The sequence below is a fragment of the Adiantum capillus-veneris genome, chromosome 16, assembly GCF_014529385.1.
Source record: "Adiantum capillus-veneris isolate H3 chromosome 16, ASM1452938v2, whole genome shotgun sequence".
NCBI classification, from domain to species: domain Eukaryota; kingdom Viridiplantae; phylum Streptophyta; class Polypodiopsida; order Polypodiales; family Pteridaceae; genus Adiantum; species Adiantum capillus-veneris.
The window spans coordinates 58,337,582-58,353,618 of record NC_140946.1 but is presented as its reverse complement, the minus strand read 5'-3'; the positions used below and the strand labels follow the sequence as shown (position 1 = coordinate 58,353,618).

Below are 16,037 nucleotides of genomic sequence, written 5' to 3'. Positions count from 1 at the left end.
TTTTGTATACTCATTTGCATCCATATGTAATATTGGCCACCATATCCCGATGTTAATACAATTTTTACTGTCTTTTCCCCTGAGAAATGGCCTCCACTAATCCCTCCATGTGCTTGTTCCAGGATTGGAACGTACAAGTTCTCCGTTGCACAGCCTAAGATGGTTATCCTTTCCCCTTTTATAAAGCTAATTTTCAATAAGAGTGAAATTGCGAGCTTCTGTTTCTATCGTTTTTTGTCGTGCTTTGGTGATATTTTTAGGAAACGTCTGTCTTTCCAAATAGTCAACAATGTATTGACTCCATTCTGGCGTAAGTGTTATCTGAAACAATGTGGCATGTTCAATGGGTGGGTTTGATCTGCATTTGACGCAACTAGTGACATATTCATGGACATATGCGCATAGTCGGCCAACACATGCCCAATTGTTGCAGTCATTGGAAGGTTTTTGTGGCTGAACAATGAAACGTTAACGCCTGGACATGTGCTTTCAACAAATATGTTTCATATTCCTCAGGGTTTATGCACACTCTTAGAATTCCATCGGAACCTAAATTATATAAATGTACCCCAACCAACTGAAAGTTCTTAGCTTGGTGAATCGTTCTTCGGTTAAAGTCTAGGTCCGTCTTATTAAATTCCCCACCCTGTGATAGTAGCTTGACGATCTCTTGGGACCACTTAGGTACCATTTCTATATTGAAGAGATATGCATCTGGTAGATCATCATCCACTCCCTCTGGATCGTCTCCATTAGGTAATCGAGAGAGGTGGTTTGAGCGAAGATGTGTCTTACCCTTCTTAACCACTACAGTAAAGTCAAACTCCAACAATATGATGAACCATCTTACGATTTGTCCAGTATCGCATGGTCTGATGACAAGGTATAAAAGGGCTTGATGGTCTGTGAAAAATACAAACTTATTTGCAAGTAGGTAATGCCAAAACTTCGTAACATCATAAATCATTCCAAGAACCTCTCTCTTAGTGGTTGTGTAATTCCTTTTAGCATTATTTAGTTGTCCACACTAGAATAATTGACTGGGAAATCCATGAATCCTTCTCCTGGTTGAGCCAGAATACATCGGATAGCAAATGCAGATGTATCTATATGGACGTGAAATATTTTTTCCCAATGAGGTGCTCGTAGCACTGGAGAAGATACAAGGGCATCTTTTAATTTCTTAAAGGATTCCTCGCACTTATCTGTCCATTCAAAGATCACGATAAGTCTATACATTGGTTGTGCAATAATTGCATACATGTGTATGAATCTTCTCTGATAGCCACAACGTCCCATGAAGCATTGTACTTGCTTTGCATTGATCAGCTTAGGCATTTCGATAATCACCTGAATCTTATTCAAGTCTATGGAAATGCCATGTTTCGAGACAATATGCCCTAAGATTCGTCCTTGTCTTACTATGAAAATGCATTTTTTTGGATTAAGATAAATCCTATATGTCCTGCATTTCTCGAATACCTTTTTGAGGTGTTCCACATGTTCCTCTCTTTGCAGAGAGTGTACACATAGGTCATCCATGTATAATTTCCAAGAAAGTCCTCAAATAATCCTTGAAGGCATGTGCCATCAATCTTTGAAATGTGGCAGGTGCATTTGTTAACCCAAATGGTATGACCCGATATACAAATATGCCCCATTCTATGGCAAATGCCGTTTTATATTGGTCCTCCGCTGCAATTGCAAGTCGATTGTAACCAGAGAACCCATCCGAAAATGAATATGCACACTTTCTTGCCACTCGTTCAAGAACGTGGTCCGTAATTGGCAAGGGGTAGTTATCCCTTATTGTGGCTGCATTGACTTTTTTTAGGTTGATGCACACTCGGAGTTTGCCATTCTTTTTGGGTACAACAACGATTGGGGATACCCAATCGATGTGTTCTATCTCATAGATAAACTCCACTTCCTTCAGTTTATCAATCTCTTCCTTGATACGCTTAGCAAAGGTATCATGCTTGGTTCGCATCAGGTGTTAAGGGGATAGTATGATGACATATTGCTGGATCCACTCCCTTTAAGTCCTTGTAAGACCATGCAAACACATCCCTATATTCCTGAAGAAGGTTGAGAAGTTCCTCTTCTCTTCTCGTCTTAGGTCTGTTGATATGTATACAGGTTGCAGTTTCTCTCTAGGTCGTGCTATGTCTACTTTCTTTGCATCTTCTGGTCCATCATAATACTCTTACTCCCGTCGCTCTCTTATGGGCTGTGTCAGCACTATTTTTTGATCTTGAATTGTGAACGCTCTATTGTCATAATAACTAATATCTAATTCTCCTAAATGATTTTCTCATGTTAAACTGATCATTTAATATGGGGAAGTGCCAGGGGAGAAAAAGATAGAATATTGGTTAAGCTGGCAGACCGACCACAGTAGGGGATCCAAAGGAGGAAAATAGGGATCCAAAGGGAGGGCCATATGCAAAAGAGCTATGTGCAACAATGGGCTCCAAAGACCTTAGGGTTCAGCCCATTAAGACTTCCAAAATGCTAAGGTTCCAAAATTCAAAGGTTGTGTCCAATGGTCAAAGGCTTAGGAAATTGGATGCTTTGTGTGTCTCCCGAAAGTCTTCACAAACTCCTACATAAGAGGGGCAAGCCCAAGAAGTAGGGGATGAGAAAGAAACACACACACACACACACACACACACTCACAAGCTTCCTTTGTACACAAGGGGAAAGAGGAACACATGTCAGCTCCCTAGCCCAGATGCCACAAGGTGTACTCAAATCCTATTCGATGGTCTTGGAGGTTGTGGGATGCATGTCTAACCTCACCATCCTATCTTATTGCAGTATTAGGGAGAACCATGATTAATTTGTCAAACCATGGGATGAAGCTGACTCGACTAGTGCATAGAGGCTACAAGAGGTTGTCAATCTCTTGGAAAACAACTAACAACTTGCATCTAACTCAAGCTACACTCATCTGACTGAAATCACAAAAAGCCAATCGCTCATTGGCAAGCAAATCACATCCGTTACAACATCAAATGACATCCAAACGTAATGAAACTTCTAGGATAAGTTTATAAGACCTAAGCACACATGCCTATGGCCTCAAACCCCACTTTAGGTCATGTCATAAAATCTAATATCTAACTAACCCAAATGATTTTCTCATATTAAATTGATCACTTAATGTGGGAGAATAAACGGGAACAAGTGTTAAGATATAGGTATGTGCTTATAGATCTATCTCAACACGGGGCCAATGGTAAAGGGGCCCAAAAGAGAGATGGTCTATCAAAGAGCAAGGCTAACCAATGGAGCATAAGACCTTAGGGTTAGCTTCATTGAAGACCTCCAATAAATGTGTGTAAAAGTCCTTTGACCTTAAGTAAGCTAGGGCTGAGCTTGAGGTGGGAACCCGGCCCAAGCTCGAGGTGCTTGTCATGCTTGAGGTGCTTGTCATGCTTGAGGTTGTTTTTCATGCTTGAAGTGCTTGATTAAGATGCTTGAGGTGCTTGACTGGCTCCATGCTTGAGGTGCTTGACTTGCTGCATGATTAAAGTACTTGAGGTGCTTGAGAAGCTTGCCTGAGATGCTTGTGGGACACCCCCTAGTTCAAGTGCTTTGTCATGCTTGGTGAGTAAGGTGCTTGATCACCTAAAAGTCAAAAGCATTCCTACAAGAAGGGGGTCGAGCCCTTTTCCTAGGGGCTAGAGAGAGAACACCCACTCACACACACAAGGGAAGCCAACTTGAAGAGGCAGCAAGGACACATGTCAGGCCCCTACCCATGTTACCTTCATGTGTTGCTTGAAGCTATTGGCTAGGCTTCAAAGGGGTCCAATGATAAATTACATGAATTATCTAATTGTTTTAGCATTTATCAAGTCCTCTCTCTCAAAGGGGAAAGGGGGACACTTGTCCCAAGGCTACCCATGTTGCTTGTAATGGCTCTTGCTTGTGATTGGCTAGGCCTGGAAGGGTCCAATGAGCTTCAGGCATGAGCTACAAGGGGGGGTCGACCCAAGCAAGCTAGGGGGGTGCCTACGGGGTATACTCACCCACACACACTTACAAGCACTCTCATTGTGTGATATGCAAAGTGCAAGAGCTCCTCTCCAAGCAAGTAGAGGTTGAGAGCCTACACCAACACTCTTGGCTATGGAGTGCAAATCCAACCAAGATCCATGCTTCAATGCTTAAGCTTGCCATATCCTTCTTCTTCATTACTATGCTATTATGTATGCTAGCAACAAGAGTATGATAAGTGAGGAACTAATTCTTTCTCCTACGAAATGTTTCTTCTTCCTCTTCCCTACCCTCATTCCTTGCTAGCTCTCTCCACCTTCGAAGGTGTTTGAGGTCTTGGGACTGAGGCTTGGGATAGTTAAAGCTTTCTTCAAGTTTATGTTATGTTTGTGGTGCATGAAGCCTTCCATCTTCATGGCATCACCTAGGTCACAAGGAACACAAAGACTGTATTGTAACAAGTCTCTCTTTATGGGAGAAATCATAATACAAATGCCTATTGGAGGGGGGGACCGGCTCCACATAAATCCGGTCCTCAATTGTTGTCATGTTCTCTAAACTCTCTCTCTTGCAAAAGTATTGTCTATGCCAAGTTAACTAATTGCTATGATTATGTTGCTATCTTCAATTATGTCTACCCGCTATGCTCACAAAAATCATTTCTTGAAAGTACTCTCATTAAATTCGCTATTCTCAAATTGAATAGGCAAATTCCATTACATTGGTATCAGAGCATTTGGTTTCTCTTTTCTTGCTTAAGAAGAGAGGTCCTTAAGTAGCCCTATAAATGGTTGATGTTGTTAATTATAATAGAGTAAGTGGAACTGGGAATAATACCGGTTTTGTTAAGCCCACTATGTGGGGGATGGTGCACACCTCGGGAGCTTTGGACTTAATAATGGAGTCTTTTTAGACTTGCCTACGGCTTTACCATTATTGAGCCATAGAAGTCCGAAAGGAGCTAGCCCTTGGCAACTCTGCTATGTTAGACCTACTCCTCTACTCTCTATAATTAACCACTTTGAGCGTGGGTGTAGATACTTAAGAGCCGATTTTCAAAGGCTAAGAGGAGTGGCAACTAAGGTTTTGAATTGCCAAAGCATACACTAAGTACATACATAAAATTTTGTTAACATGGCTGACAATAATCAAGAGAGTAGAATGGAACATTGATAGCTTTGATTTTGCACATGAAGGTGCTAATGATGATGCTCCCATGTTTGTGAATTATCTTGTGACTAGGTTGCAACAAGATATGGGCAACCCTACCTTGCAATCCGAAGTTACTCAACAACTTCGTGCCTATGGAATTTCCCTTCCTCTCCAAGAGGAGAGAGAGCTTAGGAGGCCTCTTGAAGAGACCCCAAAAGAAGACTCTCTCCCATTCGAGAGGAGGAATCCAAAGAGAAAGAAAGCAATGAAAGTCTAAGTTCTTTGAAGATGTGGCTCCACGAAGAAGGCGGTCTAGACGATCGCCTACTCCTCCCAAGAGGAAAAGAGCAAACCATAGTCCTTCTCCTCATCACTCTCAAAGGCAAGAGAGGAAACAAAGGAAGAAAAGGGCTAGGAAGAGGTCACCCTCTTCTCCTTCTTCTTCACCTTCCTTCTCTTCCGATGAAAGTTATGGCTATTCTCCTAGAGAATACAAGAGGGGAGGGCATCGCAAATCATTTCCTGCATGGCGAAGGTCACAAAAGCTAAAGAAGTTCAAGGAGGGAGGAAAGAGTATCTCTTTTCTCACCTACGATGGCACCTTTGGTGCTACCGACAAAGTGTTGGCCTTCATCCAGCAATTTGATGCGCCTTTGGGGACGAGGGCTTCACAGAGTCCTCCAAGCTACGCCATGTAGCTATGCACTTCCAAAATCAGCTCGTCAATGGTGGGCTAGCCTTCGTGGCAATGGAGAAGCCCAAAGACATGGAAAACTCTACGAGTTTCCATCATGAAGCAATTTCTTCCAAGCGATACTAAAGATAAAGTTCTTACCGAATGGCGCGGCTTGAAGCTCCTCTCTCATGAGTCTATCAACAAGTATGTAGATAAGTTTTGGGATTTACATCTCAAAGCTACTGTCTTTCAAAAGATAGACTTTGCCGAGCAAAGACAGCAATTCTGTGCGGGATTACCTGAAGAGATGGCCGAATATATCAACTCTCAACGGCCCGGTACTATTACCGAAGTAATCCACCACACCATGGTTGCTTCACGCATCAATTTCCATCAAGGGGTAGACGTAATGTCAAGCCCATGGAAAACAAAAGATAAAAATGATGCAAAGGGGAAATCCAATGCTCAAAATAATTCCCAAGGCACTTCCAACAACAACAACAACAATCGGTCCAAGGAGAAGGGAGTTTACAAAGGTAAAAAACAAAACTCTCTCTGAAGAGCTTGAAGCTTTTCGCAAGGACCATAAGTGTTTCAAGTGTGGGGAGGAAGGACATGGCTATCGTTCTTGCCCCAAGAAGAATACTCGCAATGAGACCCTAGGGCTTCCACCATCGAAGCTCCAAAAGAGGATGCTCATTGCAAAGGATCATCACTCTCCTATGCTTGGGGAAGGTACGAGAGCATGATGCCTTCATCTTGTTTGACCCTGGCTCTACTCTCAACTTCATATCAATAGAGTTGGCCACCAAGTTGGGCATTCAAGCTTTTGAGATGGGAGATATAGTAACAGCTGATGCAGCTTTCAGGGACAACAAGCCTCCGTTACTCCCTTGATTGGGATGTTGGCGGCCTTGTCCAAAGCTATGTCGACAAAGAAGACTTCTTCATCTCTCCCCTCCAACATCAAGATGTTATCCTAGGGGCACCATGGTTTGATCGCATGGCTGCCAACATGAAGTTCCTGAAAGGAGAATTTACTTCACCTACAGGGGAAAGAACATGTATGTAGATGCTAGTGAGCGTGGTCTCACTATTCCACTTGTAAATCCTCTTTCTTTTGATAAATCAATGAAGAGCTCAGTTTCTGCGTACATGATTTATGTCAAAGAGTCTCTAAAAGCTAATAATGTTTCATCAAAGAAAATGATAGGAATCAAGAAGAGTTAGACTTGTCTACTTTTCTAAAAGGATTCCAAGATGTGTTCATCGATGATTCCCTATGGACCTACCTCCAAAACGAGGGGATGATGACCATCGTATTGAGCTCCTTCCAGGAAGCTCACCGCCTAACAAACCTCCTTATCGAGTCTCACAAGCTCAACAAGAGGAGATCATGAGGCAAGTACAAGAGCTGGTAGACAAAGGGATGGTGAGGCCTAGTTCCTCTCCTTTTGTTCCAATCCTTTTAGTGCAAAAGAAGATGGTACATCCGTATGTGTGTGGACTATCGAGCACTAAACCATATCACTATTAAAAACAGATTTCCGTACCTCGGGTAGAAGATCTGTTTGATAAGCTACAAGGCTCTACCTACTTCAGTAGGATTGACCTTAGAGTGGCTATCATCAAATAAGGATAGTGGATGAGGATATCTTAAAGACCGCGTTTCGCACAACATTTGGTCTTTATGAAATCTGATCATGCCTTTTGGCTTGACTAATGCACAGCTACGTTCAATCGTTTGATGGAGAAATTTTTAGAATATCGAAAATTCACTGGAGTGTTCTTCGATGATATCATCATCTACTCCAAGTCTTTGAGGAACATAAGCAACATCTCCAAGTGATTTTTCAAGCCTTGAGGGAGAACAAACTTTTTCTCAACCAAAAGAAAAGTGAATTCTTCCTTCAAGAGATTCAATATCTAGGCCATATTATCTCTCACGATGGTATTCATATGGATCCATCAAAGTTAGAGGTAATAAAATCATGGCCTAACCCAAGGAATCTACATGTTGAGCTAAGAAGCTTTATTGGTATGTGTGCATACTATAGACGCTTCATAGCAAAATTCTCTCAAGTAGCAGGACCACTACACGACTTAACCAAGAAGAACGTTAAGTTTGTATGGACTGCTAAGGAGCAAAATGTTTTTGAAAAACTCAAAGAGAAGCTTACTTCCCAACCAGTCCTCATGCTTCCGGATCTCTCAAAGCCATTTGAGGTCCAATGTGATGCTTGTGGTGATTGCCTTGGAGCGGTTTTGCTTCAAGAAGGGCATGCCATAGCATATGAGAGCCGAAGGCTCAATGGTGATGAACGAGTCTTGGGCATTTATGAGAAAGAGCTTTTAGCTGTTCTACATGCCCTAGACACATGGAAGCACTACCTATTGGGGACTCCATTTATCCTACGAACCGACCACCAAAGTCTCAAGTATTTCATGACGCAAACCAAGCTTTCTGACAAACAAATGAGGTGGGCAAATTTTCTTTCGCAATTTAATTTCCATATTGCTCACATAGCTGGTAAGCACAATCAAGTTGCCGATGCACTTTCACGACGACCAAAAGTTAATGCGGTGTCTATAGCTACTCACAATTATCCTCTATGATAGATGAGTATGCTACTGACCCTGACTTTAGAGACATAATGTCAGCCCTTGCTTTGGGGAAGAAAGAGGAACCATTCACCTTGCAGGATGGTTATCTTCTCCACGGCAATAGGCTATGTGTTACCCATTCCCTTCGTGAAAAGGTTATGTATGAATCCCATGCTCCCCCATATGCAGGGCATAGAGGTATTCAACCTACTCTCCGAGGAGTAGAGACGTATTTCTATTGGCCTACCATGAAAGTGGACATACAAGAGTATGTTTCAAAATGTGTAGTATGCCAAAAGACCAAGTATGATAGAGGGAAGCAACCTGGATTACTCCAGCCATTGCCTATTCCAAATTCACCATGGGAGAGTATATCCATGGATTTCATCTTTGGATTACCCAAGTCTATCCATGGGAATACAGGAATATGGACAATAGTCGACAGGTTTAGCAAGCAAGCACATTTTATTCCTGTCAAAAAGACTATTAAGGCACATCAAATGGCAACTCTCTTCATATCTCAGATTTTCAAACACCATGGATTACCCACATCATCGTGTCAGATAGAGATCCTAGAATGACCAGTAATTTCTGGAAAGGTCTCTTTGAAAATCTAGGAACAAGATTGAATTTCTCTTCGGCCTATCACCCACAAACGGATGGCCAAAGTGAGATAGCCAATCTTACGATACTCGATCTACTCAAGACTTATGTTACCGAAGTAGATCAACGCTCACAATGGGAAAAGTATTTACCGCTAGTAGAGTATGCCTACAATAATACTGTACATACTTCTACAGGCAAAGCACCTTTCGAGATCATAGAAGGAAGACCTAAAAGTCCCTTGCTACTGAAAGTACATGGGAAGATCTTCGCCGCTGATGAGTATAGCCGTGACCTACAAGAATCTTTTCAAAAGATTAGGGAGGCTATAGCCATCTCTCAACAAAGGCAAAAAGCTACTGCTAATAAGCACAGAAGAGCCTTAATGTTCAAAGAAAATGATTGGGTCTTACTCAAGTTTCCTAAGGCTCGATTAAGGCAAACGACGGGCAAAAATCCTACGGGCCATCAAAAGTATTATGCTAAACTAGCAAAAAGATACTATGGTCCTTTCCAAATCTTGAAGCCTATCAATGAGACGGCTTATCAACTCAAGTTGCCCAACCATTGGCTTATACACAATGCCTTTCATGTAAGCTTACTTAAGCCCTACAAAGGAGAGCCACCAATTGAACCAATTATTGAAGACCCTCCCGAAGTTGAAGACCAAGAAGAGGTGCTACAACCCGAAGCTACCCTTCGGCATGAAGACAAAGTACTACGACATGGTAAGATTATCCGACGGTATCTTATTAAGTTCAAAAATTATCCTTTTGAAGATGCTAAATGGATGCAAGGAGTACAACTTAAGGATAGTATGAACCTTGTCAATGCTTACAATGCTACATTAGAGTAAGCAAATGTACAAATTTCTTTTAAATAACTCATGTTTTTGTCTTATATGACTAGTCCTCTTTTTAATTGTGCACAAATTTAACTAGTATGCATGCTTAGAATCATGTTTGTGATGACGACGTCTCTCAAACACCAAGTAGAATTTGTCACTCTACTATGGGAGAATGAAATGGACTAAAAGAGCAGACATGCTTGCGGCAGCTATGTCTCCCAAGCACCAAATGGATTAGTCATCCATCTTGGAAAGATGTCGTAGGGTAAAAAGGGATCCTTTACCCGCTAAGTACGATTGACTAATGACTAAGACTTTATCTATTCTACCTCATAGTCGAGGACGACTATGATTTCAAGAGAGAGGTAATGTCATAAAATCTAATATCTAACTAACCCAAATGATTTTCTCATATTAAATTGATCACTTAATATGGGAGAATAAACGGGAACAAGTGTTAAGATATAGGTGTGTGCTTATAGATCTATCTCAACACGGGGCCAATGGTAAAGGGGCCCAAAAGGGAGATGGTCTATCAAAGAGCAAGGCTAACCAATGGAGCATAAGACCTTAGGGTTAGCTTCATTGAAGACCTCCAATAAATGTATGTAAAAAGTCCTTTGACCTTAAGTAAGCTAGGGCTGAGCTTGAGGTGGGAACCCGGCCCAAGCTCGAGGTGCTTGTCGTGCTTGAGGTGTTTGTCATGCTTGAGGTTCTTGGTTAAGATGCTTGAGGTGCTTGACTGGCTCCATGCTTGAGGTGCTTGACTTGCTGCATGATTAAGGTACTTGAGGTGCCTTGAGAAGCTTGCACGAGATGCTTGTGGGAACACCCCCTAGTTCAAGTGCTTTGTCATGCTTGATGAGTAATGTGCTTGATCACCTAAAGTCAAAATCATTCCTACAAGAGGGGGGGCGAGCCCTTTTCCTAGGAGCTAGAGAGAGAACACCCACTCACACACACAAGGGAAGCCCCAACTTGAAGAGGCAGCAAGGACACATGTCAGGCCCCTACCCATGTTACCTTCATGTGTTGCTTGAAGCCTATTGGCTAAGCTTCAAAGGGGTCCAATGATAAATTACTTGAATTATCTAATTGATTTTTCATTTATCAAGTCCTCTCTCTCAAAGGGCAAAGGGGGACACTTGTCCCAAGGCTACCCATGTTGCTTGTAATGGCTCCTGCTTGTGATTGGCTAGGCCTGGAGGGGTCCAATGAGCTTCAAGCATGAGCTACAAGGGGGGGTCGACCCAAGCTAGCTAGGGCCTTGCTTGAGGGGTATACTCACCCACACACACTCACGATCTCTCTCATTGTGTGCTATGCAAAGTGCAAGAGCTCCCTCTCCAAGCAAGTAGAGGTTGAGAGCCTACACCAACACTCTTGGCTATGGAGTGCAAATCCAACCAAGAGCCATGCTTCAATGCTTAAGCTTGCCATCTCCTTCTTCTTCATGACTATGCTATTATGTATGCTAGCAACAAGAGTATGATAAGTGAGGAACTAATTCTTTCTCCTACGAAATGTTTCTTTTCCTCTTCCCTACCCTCATTCCCTGCTAGCTCTCTCCACCTTCGAAGGTGTTTGAGGTCTTGGGACTGAGGCTTGGGATAGTTAAAGCTTTCTTCAAGTTTATGTTATGTTTGTGGTGCATGAAGCCTTCCATCTTCATGGCATCACCTAGGTCACAAGGAACACAAAGACTGTATTGTAACAAGTCTCTCTTTATGGGAGAAATCATAATACAAATGCCTATTGGAGGGGGGACCGGCTCCACATAAATCCGGTCCTCAATTGTTGTCATGTTCTCTAAACTCTCTCTCTTGCAAAAGTATTGTCTATGCCAAGTTAACTAATTGCTATGATTATGTTGCTATCTTCAATTATGTCTACCCGCTATGCTCACAAAATCATTTCTTGAAAGTACTCTCATTAAATTCCGCTATTCTCAAATTGAATAGGCAAATTCCATTACAGTGCATATTCAAATAAGAGGCTTGCTGGAGTAGATTGAAGGTCAAATTTGGTGGAGAAGGGTCCTCAAAATGGCTAATAGTTAGTTCAAAAGCCTTGGTGTAATATGTGAGAAGCCTTCCAAAAATGAGATTAATGGGCCTCGAAATGTCTTTAGTGAATCAGAAAATATCTATTCACAAGCTCTTTATGTGTACAAGCCTTGCAGATCACTATACATCATATCAAATTTCTTTTAGCTTACAAAAATACAAAAACAAGAGACACCGTCATTCAAAAATAAGTCCTCATCATGTAGAAGTACTTCTTCCTTGATACCATGTATCCAAGCTAGAGTTGTGTGGCAGTAGCAGAAGCGTACTTTATCAACACAATAATGAGAAAGGGGACTATGAAATGAAAGGGGGAACTGAATGGAGAGAGCCTCAGAGTGACAACGGCACACATGCAAGTGTGTAACATGACAATGAATGACAAGTTTGCCTAAACTCAACAGGGGAAACTGAAGATGTGGATTTTGAGCAACAAAGTATTGCTTCCTCATGACGTGATGTTATAAGATGTAAGATGTCTACAGCTCCCCTCGTCTCCCTTTGTAAAGTGGACTTTGGAAGGGAGGACCACCTTTTTGTGTACATATCTCACATATCTATGGAAATGGTCAGATGATTTTGACTGATCTAGTGCTAGAGCAAGCACAAAAAAATTCACAGACATCTAATACATGAGTGTGTAGCAGAGTAACCCAACATAATTGCCAAAAGCTAAGTGTAGAAACTCAACTCCCTCCACCCTTATGAGTCGTTCCTTAAATTTCTCCATCCTACACATGAATGTAGTGGATACCGATGCGCTCTTGCACACAAAGGCACAACACGCAAGAAAACTTGGAAAAGGTGAACAAAGACTCGGAGATGAAGACCCATAGGAAGCGCACTAAGCTTAAAGGCGCCATTGTTGCCATTGTTGTTGGCATTCACAATGATAAGCACATACTTGACGAGCAGGAGAAACAAGAAGGTGCTAGAAGAGGAGGGAGACAAGGCCAAGGATGTCATCTCGCATGGGAATTAGGCCATTGGAGAAGGAGTTGTTGAATAGTACATAGAGACGAGAGGTACCCACATCCCCATACACCATTCCCATGCTAGAAAGGCCAAATACGAGCTCCCATTAGTACTCTTATGCATGTGTTACGGCCACACTTAAAGCTACCTTTCTGCTTTACATCTATTCTATTTACGTCATCAATAAGCTTTGTGGCTCCTACACCTTCGACATGTGGATCAACCTTTGAAATTGAAGCCATTGGCTCTATGACTAGCGGCATAAGAACACATAATTTCTAGAATCTAGAAACCCAAAACTCATGCCAACCCTTTCTCTGTAGACTTATGGGTCTTTCCTTACCTTCTTCATCGCAAGATCTCACTTGCCTACATCTTACACACAAATGCAATGGACACCAATATGGAAGATGTGCAAAGAAAGTGAGACAAAACTCAGAGACAAAGATTAAGCAAAAGCACACAATGCTTTGCTAGCAAAATGAATATGCAAACCCAGAGAAACTTTAACCTACTGTGCTCGATGCTACCTCTCATCACAATATGTTCTTTGATGTGCCACCTCCCATCATCATCACCATCAACATTAGTAGTAGCAACAACACCACGTCCACCACCAGCACTGGCACTACTATCAACAAAGCTTACAATATCAAGAATTGATGGAGTGCTACCAGCACCAAGCAGCTGTTCTTGAGGAGCAAGGTGTAGGGCACCCATGTTTTGTTGTGTCTTCACCACCATCAACAGCTTCAACACAAGGCCCCTTCTTTACAAAAAAAATCCTCCTTCCATTTACCTTTCTCTCATCACATAAACTTGAGCGCAAATCTGCATCGTTGGCATTAGTCACCAAGGTTATGCCAACCACCATGTTCAGCCAAGGCTTTGTGCACCATTACAAATCAACAATTGTTGCGAAAGTTAGCTTTGCAGACATTGCCACTACCATCGATAACACCGATAGAGTAGGCCTAAGTGGTAGCCGCTACTATCCTCACGAAGAAACTCTCGTCCTTTTTCATATTAGGTCATAAAGGGAGGTTGTATTCCACCATTCCTCCTTTGTGAAAATTGAGAAAAGGAGACTACGAGTGATGATATCGGGGACCCTCCATGATCATTCCCTTTACGACTTTTCCAGGTAATGGGTGCGCACTAACTTCAGAAACCAATTGCAAAATCTCCTAGGGTAAAGGAGAAAATTATGAGACGGCCCCCTCTTTAAGGACGAGCCGCCCCCCATTTCTTTAGTAGTTTGTAACATCATATTACGTACAAGCATGCTGGAATTGTGGTTACAATAGTGAGGATTTGTCCTAACCTCATTTGCTTGGGCGTGGGTTCAAGCCTTGGTGTCAACTACGAACCTATTTACCCCCTTGGCAATTTTGTAATTGACCCTTTTTTTTAACACAAGAAAACACATTTCGGTGTTGCTCGCAATCTACAAGGTACCATTCGCGATGCAGGTTTTTGCAGCAGAGACGTGACAATTAGACCCCAGATTTGCGCTCTTCCTTGCTTGAAATGGTGGACTCTAGTGGAAGCTAGAAGCGTTGCAATTTCATCGCCTCCGATTTGGAATGAGACTCATTATTGGAGGAGGTTTTTCTGGGAAGCCAACGACCCAGGATATTAAGGGCTCCAATTGCTCGCTCCTTTACCCTACTCAATAAAAAATAAAAGGGAAAATCACCAAAATATTCCTCTAATTTATGGAAATTCCCAAAATTCCCCTCAAATTTCAAAAATTCCCAAGTTACCCTCGACATTTTGTCATAAATTCCCAAAATGCCCTTCAAGTTTTCCAAAATCTGGTTTTGAGATTAAATTTCTCCAAAGATAAAAACATTTGTAGCTCTTCATAAAATATTTGATTGTCTATCAATACAAGATACTAAAACTAGAATTTAAGTTGGTTATGTAGGCTTTGAGGATGAATTGCTTCACTATTTTTAAACATAATTGCCCTTTTTTGTGAGGTAATTTGTGACAAATTACATGCTACCCACTCGAAAATGGATCTCAATTGTCGGAAAGGAATAAAGAGTAGAAAATCTTGAACAATCCAACCAAAATAGACACAATGGTATTTTGGGAATTTTTGAAATGTGAGGGGTTAATTGGGAATTTCCACAAACTAGAGGGGTATTTTGGTAATTTTCCCAAAATAAAATCTAAAAAGTGTATATGGCTGGTTGGACATTTTGTAGCTTAACACAAGCAAGGCAGCGACAGCAAATATGGGCCTGTTTGGAGGATGGCGCAAGAAGAAAGCTTCCAAGGAGGGGGAAGCAGAGGGCGCTCCTGCAAACCCTAGTTCGACTGTCACTTCTAGCCAACAGCAGCAGCAGCAGTCTCCTCCAGAGACGAGCGTTTTTGAGTTTGGCTCTGCAAGTGCAGCAGGTGAGGAGCGCCTAACAATTGCAGGATACTGCCCGGTGTCCAATGATCTGGAGCCTTGCCGCTGGGAGGTTTTGCCTGCACCTCCCCCTGATAACACTGCCCCCCTTTTTCGCATCGTCTTCTGATTGGCATCCTAGACATAGTCCTGAAGGTTTTTCTTCTTGTTGTTTGCATATCAACAGAACACAGAAAGGTAGCTTTGTCAACTTTCCTTTTTACCGAACCTCCTCCTCCTCTCATTGAAGAGAAAGGCTTCTGCTTTTTTGTTGGAGTGACAATGGTGTATGTGGAGAACTGTGTGTTTAATTCCCTAATTTTTTAATGAGCATTTGTGGAAGCGTCACATGTCTGGGCAGCCTAAGTAGTGAAATGGAAATCTGGTGCCTTGGTTATGTAAGTTTATATTGTAAGGGGACCATGAATAGATCCAGTCTTAAGGTTCAAAGATGGTAATGTATCTGCTAGGGGCTCACTTTCAAGATTTCACAAAGCAAGGAGCTCCTTGCATTCCTGCTGTGTCAAGTGATTGCATAAGGTTGAAACATTGTGAAAGTCATGAAGAAGCTTTGTCTGCGATCATACAGTATTGAATGTCTGGGTATCAAGATTGTGTCAAAAGTAAATGGATAGTTTACACAGATCCTAGCGAATGTATGGTTCTAGATGTGAGCGAGCTTTATCTCTTGTTGCATTAATGAGT

The 16,037-nt window shown here is 42.0% G+C and overlaps 1 protein-coding gene across 1 annotated transcript; it reads left to right on the top strand.

Moving 5' to 3' along the window:
• Nucleotides 1-15,128: 15,128 nt before the first annotated feature.
• On the top strand, nt 15,129-15,680 carry LOC147439112 (uncharacterized). The gene has a single exon (XM_086484248.1). It carries the CDS (start codon nt 15,175-15,177, stop codon nt 15,460-15,462), a length of 288 nt encoding a protein of 95 aa, XP_086340374.1. The 5' UTR covers nt 15,129-15,174; the 3' UTR covers nt 15,463-15,680.
• The last annotated feature ends 357 nt before the right edge of the window (nt 15,681-16,037 follow it).

Excerpts from the sequence above, each read along its gene's own strand:
- LOC147439112 (XM_086484248.1), top strand. The coding sequence starts at position 15,175 with ATGGGCCTGTTTGGAGGATGGCGCAAGAAGAAAGCTTCCAAGGAGGGG.